At 32.3% G+C, this 7,024-nt stretch overlaps 1 protein-coding gene across 1 annotated transcript; it reads left to right on the forward strand.

Annotated features, from left to right (window-relative positions):
- The first annotated feature begins 497 nt into the window (after nt 1–497).
- Nucleotides 498–7,024, forward strand: LOC129807728 (UDP-glucosyltransferase 2). The gene is made up of 4 exons (XM_055857181.1): nt 498–719; nt 802–1,045; nt 4,453–5,264; nt 6,416–7,024. The coding sequence occupies exons 1-4, from the start codon at nt 717–719 to the stop codon at nt 6,944–6,946; spliced, it is 1,590 nt and encodes a 529-aa protein (XP_055713156.1). The 5' UTR covers nt 498–716; the 3' UTR covers nt 6,947–7,024.

Genomic DNA, 7,024 nt, shown 5'->3' on the forward strand with positions numbered 1-7,024 from the left:
CAATCTCAATCTCAATAGAGGGTTTTCTTCTTATCAACGAGTGTGTAAGTTTTTACCTTATCTTTCTAAAGTTGTATGTTGACACTTCACTCACTCGTATGATTCTTAATGTGTTGATATACCGGTTCAAGATTTTATCACGAAACATAGATAAGAATAAATGATTTTCTACAACTACATTACATATTTATGTAAACTTCTAAAACTGCATCATCAGCAGTGAACCGGAAAAATCTTAATATTCCGAGGAAATTGCAACAAAATTACAATGAGAGTTTTCCTGTATCATTTTCAAGGCTTTTCATTGACCGGCATAAACGATATAAGGAAATTCAGTGGGATGACATACAGAAAGATGCCTTCTGACTTCTCAACTGAGATTGTGCTTAATGAGTGAGTCAACTAGTTGGACTCTCACACACTCCTGTGGTCTGTTAGCATCAAATTGTGGCTTATCACACACATTCGCCATGAAAATTCAATTGTACAGCTGTTATCAGTGTGACTGAGACTATTGAATCACATTCAATTGAGTGAGACATTCAGTGAGGTGCCATTGACGCGTTCGACTGCATCTTCCTCGCGATTCTCCCACAAATTGAGCACAGTGATTACCCAATAGTGTCCCAAAATTTAAAGAAAAAGTCTCTTCCCAACCCAAATTTTTACCTTAGAAATTTACTTTTTTGATAACAAATTTAACGTTACGTGATAAAATGGTAGGTTAATCTAAGTGGTCGACCAGTGTTTTTCCTTATCAAGTGACAAAAATTTTTATGAATATTTCTTGCAAAAATTCAGAAAATCGCCATGAGAGGCTTCATTTTGGCTGTGATCTGTCTATTTGGAACTGTAGATAGTTTAAAAATCCTCTTTATGGCCCCATTTCCTGTACCAAGTCACTGGTTTTGGCTCAATTCGGTTGTGGAAGGACTCTTGGACAGAGGTCATGAGGTCACAGCCATAACGAATTTTCCGGCCAAGAAGCCGCACTCAAACTACACAGAAATAATCCTGGATCCTCCATATGACCTTCTGAAATACTGTAAGTATGTCACCGGTAGAACAAAGTTGAACCAATTGATCAAATATTTTAAATGAAATAATTAAAATTTGCTTCAGAAATATAGCTTTAACCCTTCAATGGTATTTAAAGTTATACATTAAAATTAATTTTGCTTTATATCAAAATAATAGCGCTTACAAAAATGTTTGAAATATAATTCTGTGATATTTTTATTTGACAATTTTACTATTTTGTCACGTTCTTTTTTAAGTACATTGTTTAGGATAAATAACATGATAAGCAGAGAATTATGCGCAAATTGATGCAAACTCTAATATACGTTAAAATTAGAATAAAAATCGTCTCTCATCAAAGAATTGATTTTATAACAGAAATTTGCACAAATTCCCCTTGATTCGATCCAAGATCGAGTTGTACTAATGAAAATTTAGTAGTTGTTTTAGAAGATTTTATTTGCAAAAGCACAACATAAATCATAAAACAAGTAAAGTAGGGGAGACCGGGGAGGTTTGGGACACTTTTTCATGTTTTGACTTTGAGACACTATTCCAAAAAATCACGATAGCGTATCATAATTTTATGCGGTCTATAGGATACTTATGGGTAAAAAGTACTCGATAGAACTTGGAAAACAAATTAGTTTTCTTGAAGAAGATAAAACATTTAACTTGACGCTTTGTCCCAAACCTCCCCGCATTGGGGCTGTATGGGACGCATTTTTTCTCGCATAATTTGCATTATTGAAGCACGTTAATTAATTTTAAATACTAGATTAAAAATATACTTTTGTTTCATACTTAGAAATTAATACCAATTTTATTTGTACAGTTAAGTCATTTATTGTCAATCAATTATTTAAAGTTTTTTCTTCTTATTTTCCATCTAATTTTCTTTGCTTTTTTTATTCTAAATATTGCAATCATGATCATCAAATTCCTCAGGCGAGTAGATTATCTTCACACTTTTAGTTTTGAACTCATTAGCGGATTTCTGTTTGATTTTACGACAACTGCATGGTATCTGTTTTTTCCCTATTTCTTTGAATTATCTCTCGCCTTGCCTTTTCTGGAGAACTTGTAAAAATTGTAGAGGATATTGTTCGAGAAATTTTCGAGAAAATAGTTTTTAACGAGACTGGGCAAAGATCGAATATCCTCTGAGAAGGAATTATTGATTTCCAAGCCAATGATGGTTTAATTGTCCCTGTAGTTAGAGAAATCTGCTCCACTGGTAAACTTTGCACAAGAGAGAGATTTTCAGTAGAAACTGGGCATTACTCTTCATTTTGACAATAAACAATTGCATGCCACCTACAATCTTGTCGAGAATCAACGTCCCATTTATCCCCATTCAGGTGTCCCAAACATCCCCGCGTGTAGTTTTGGTATTTAAAACCTTTATGTAAAAAACAAGAGCGTATAAACTCTAAAACTTTTATAAAAATATGTTCCCAGATTACACTGCTACCTAATGAGATAAAAAAGTTTTGATTATATATCGCTGATATAAAATACAAAGACGAAAACTGAGACGTCAAAATATACAATTTTTATCAATTTTTAAAAAAGTGTTCATAGAATTAAAACAATCAAACTGAGGATATCCATTCTTTTAGTCAAGGTACATCTTAATGTTGCCTACGATCGAGTAGTAGTTAAATCCCATTTATTTAAAAAAAAATAATGAAAAAATCGCCTTGTCCCACACTACCCCTGTCCCAAACCTCCCCGGTCTCCCCTTAGATGAAAAAATATGGGAGACTCTAGCCCTTGGCAAGGTCACTGAAATTTGAAGCCACTTTCTCATACTCCCACTAAAATTTATATGGGATTTTTTTTTGCACTCGCGACCGGTACGCTAAATATCTGAAAATTGAGAAGTTTTTTCGTATTATAAGATCCCTTACCGCGTGGAGGGATAAATATACTAAATTTTTGTTTAAATACATTTTTCCCTCGGAGCACTGTGAGCTGAGTCCGAGATCAATCTAGGAAATTGGCTTCAAATAGCTCCATATAAAAAACTCAACTTTCCGGTGCTTGGGGAGACTGAAACTACTAAAACAATAAAGAAAAGATGTAGTAAAACCATGAAAAAAAGATTAAGGGAAAAAGTAAAAATCTATAATATGAAAACAAAAATTAGCAAAATTGGAAAAGTTGTGAGTAAATATTAAAAATGTAAATTAAATTCTACATGTACGGAATTTATTTATTGAGAAACATAGGAAAAATTTAGTCACTATGAAGCTTGGGATCGTAAGAAGCATGGGCACTTTTCCCTAATCAAATTATGTTAAAGAGCCAAACTCTATAATAGGGCAAAGAGGGGCACTTTGAATTGGGCTACCTTTGAAATAAGATTTTTTTCCTCTTTTTATATGGAACTGAACTTTACTATGGGATAAAATTAAGCTCCACAAACCAATTGCGAATCTAAATTACTAAAACTCAGGCTCAGTTCGATTTAAAAATAGGTGGAAAAGGTCTTATTTTAAAGCTACTCTAATTTCCCCTACATGGCATGCTAAAAAATGTTTTATAGCTGGATTATCTCTAGATTCATCGTAAAAACAAAACCTTGTGCAGTTGCGTAACCTTATCATACTTTTTCTGACTAAAAACTTATTCTAAGTAAATATTGTGGTTGTTTTACTACTCTACATTTAAATGCCAATAAAATAAAATTAATTAAATTGTAAGGATCTTCTTAGTATTGGCCTACGTCAAATCTTTTTTTCTTCTTCGCAACCTTTACACGCTTTGTATGTAATTTTTGTCGAATTGGATCATTTTGATACTTTTTGATGCAATTTACGTCCACATTTTGCGCCAAAAAGTATCAGAAGCCTCCAATTGGGCAAAAATTTATCACAATGTGTTGATGCCATAAAGAGTTTTACTCATGATATTTGATTATAGCTCTTATTTTTATGATAAATAAATATTGTTTGTAAATTACAAAAAAATTGAAATGAGTTTATTATTTGCTGAGAAATGTTTCGTATTTTTTTTCAAAATATCTTTTGCGAAGTTTGTAAATGTAAGAGAGATTAAATATTTTGTTGCGAAATTTTTAATAGTTTGCAAGACTACATAAATTTTAAAAATTATTTCTCTCATTGTTTATGTTTTTAAAAAAATATGATTCTTTTTTATACAATAGATTTCCGTGTGAACCGTCGTTAAATTGATTATGAAAATTTGCCTATTTAGGAGTAAATTGCACCGTGACTTAGAACAAGATTATGCAAATACATGCGTTGACAATAAATAAGGTCACTGTTTCAATCTTATCACCATTTAACACAATTATCCATCTCAAGATCATTCATTGCGTTATTGTTGATATTTTCTAATCTTTAACTGGCATTTTTCTTTTATAAGCATTAAGTGTAAGTCACTAAACCAAATCTTTATCTGCAGCTCCTGAAAACTTGATCTATGAACTGAAATACCGCAGTGACTTCAGCAATTTATTTCTTATTTGGAATGTTGGACTACTTACGACCAGATATGCACTTGAACATCCCGAAGTTCAGCATTTGATAAGAAGTGACAAAGAGCATTTTGACCTAGTAATATCGGAACAATTTGGCCAAGAGGCCTTCCTCATGTTTGCTCGGAAGTACAATGCTCCCATTGTTACAATTAGCACCTATGACTTCACAGACTATCTGGACTTAAGTACTGGATTTCGGGCTCCCTTTTCCTTTGTTCCACACATCCTTTTGCCCTACACAGACGACATGACCTTCACCCAGAGGTCCTACAACCTTTTTATCAGCCTCTTCGATCGCATTGTTCGGGGACTTTTCTATATTCCCGCGCAAAATGCTCTACTGCAGAAGAATTTCAAGTCTCTGGAGCATGAACTGGGACCTCTACCTTCTGTTCAGGATCTCGAGAAATCAATAGCAGTGACACTCTTCAACAGCCATTCAGCAACATCTCCACCTCGGCCAGAAATGCCTGGATTCGTGAAAATAGGAGGTATTCACATTAAAGATGTGAAACCACTTCCTGCTAAAATCAAAGAATTTCTCGATGGAGCTGATCATGGAGTAATCCTCTTCAGCCTTGGTTCTCATGTCCAAAGCTCCCATTTGGCATCAGAGAAAGTTCAAGCCTTCGTGAGGGTCTTTAGGAAGATGAAACAGAGGATTCTGTGGAAGTACGAGGCAGATGATCTTAAGGATATTCCTTCAAATGTTTTGTTGCAGAAGTGGATACCTCAGGTAGGAAAGATTAAAAGAAAATCCTAATAACTTTAGCGATTAAAAGAATTTTCAAGACCTGATAAAAAATATTTATGATATTTATTTTTTTCATTCAATTTTAAAAAAATAAATTACATTTATTAATAAGTTTATTTAATTTGAAACAGTTTTAAGTTTGAAATAAAAATATTTTAACTCGTTAAGTAAACTTTTGAATTTATTTTTTTGATTTTAAAACTTTAAATCTAAATTAAAATTTATGTTTTTGGTCAGTGAAAATGTAAATTTCACAAATATAAGTTTCATTTATAAATACCTTTATAATCTTATTTTTCATACTCGAACTAATTTATAAATTTGTAAATTTGTACTGATCATACTATTCAAGCAGTTGCAATATTCTGTTTCTGTATTCTGTAGAATATTCTTAGAATAAAATTTTTAATGTTTTCAAAGCCTAATTCGGTTTCTGTCTTTATTCCCATTAGGTAAGATTTTCAATATTCTTACGGAGTGTCGCTAATATTTTGCGAATATTATTAAGTAAAAAGTAAAATGAATTAAAATAGAATATTTCAGATATTTTACGAATATTTTAAGTATCGCTAATATTTTTCGAATATTACTTAAGAAGAAATAAGTTAAATTGAAATAGAATATTGCTCGTAACTATTTTACGAATATTACTAGGGAAGAATAAATTTAATTGAAATTGAATATTTCTGATTTTTGCGAATATCTAAAATATTTCAAATATTTTGCGAATAATATTTAAAGAGAAATATTTTTAATTGAAGTAGAATATTCCAAATATTGTTAATATTTTGGGAATATTACTTAATAAGAAATTAAATAAACTGAAATAGAATGTTTCTAATATTTCGCGAAATATAATAGAGGAGACCGGGGTAAAACAGTGGAATGTTTAGTTTGCCCTAGAAGGAATATTGAGCAAACAAATATTTATTCGGAATAAAGTCTACAATCCTTATTCATTGGAATTTTTATCGGTCTCATAATTGTTATAAAGAAAAATTTGACTTGCTGTCTGATTCAGACCAAGCCTCCGGCACTTTTGAGATTAAATAAGAGCCAGAATAAAATTGAAAAGATTTAGAGGAATAACAAAGATAAAAATTTATAATTTCTCAACTTTTCATTCTTTTCAGGTGGATGTTCTTGCTCATGAAAACGTGGTCCTGTTTATCAATCATGGCGGAATTTTTGGCACTCAGGAAAGTATCTATCATGGCGTCCCTATGCTTACGATACCCTTCTATGGAGATCAGTTCCGGAATGCCTATCGCTCTCAGACTCGTGGACATGCTTTAGTTCTCGAGTACGATGCCATAACTGAGGAGAATATTTCGGAGAAGCTTCAGTCAATCTTGACCGACGAACGATTTATGGAAACAGCAAAGAAAGTATCAAGATTATTTAGGGATAACCTGGAGAGTCCCTTAAACACTGCCATGTATTGGATTGAGTACGTGGCGAGAAATGAAGGAGCTGAACATCTGAAATCCTCAGCGAGGAATCTCAATTGGTTTCAGTATTTGATGTTAGATGTTGTTGGACTAGTTTTTCTGGTATACATGATTTTTGCCACGATTATGTATTTCGTAGTGGATCGTTATTGTGGGAAAAAGAAGTCTTCTGGAAAAGACAGAAAATTGTCCGGGAAGAAAAAGACAAATTGATAATTTGTAACTTGCCAAAGAGTCATTGGATATTTTTTTTATCCCATAAATTCATTAATAAACTGGTATTTTTTAAAA

This window comes from Phlebotomus papatasi, chromosome 3 (genome assembly GCF_024763615.1).
Source record: "Phlebotomus papatasi isolate M1 chromosome 3, Ppap_2.1, whole genome shotgun sequence".
Lineage (NCBI taxonomy): Eukaryota > Metazoa > Arthropoda > Insecta > Diptera > Psychodidae > Phlebotomus > Phlebotomus papatasi.

Bases quoted from the DNA above. Each gene is read 5' to 3' on its own strand.
- LOC129807728 (XM_055857181.1), top strand. The intron at 1,046-4,452 runs GTAAGTATGTCA...CTTTATCTGCAG, and splicing joins ATATGACCTTCTGAAATACT to CTCCTGAAAACTTGATCTAT. The intron at 5,265-6,415 runs GTAGGAAAGATT...CATTCTTTTCAG, and splicing joins TGCAGAAGTGGATACCTCAG to GTGGATGTTCTTGCTCATGA.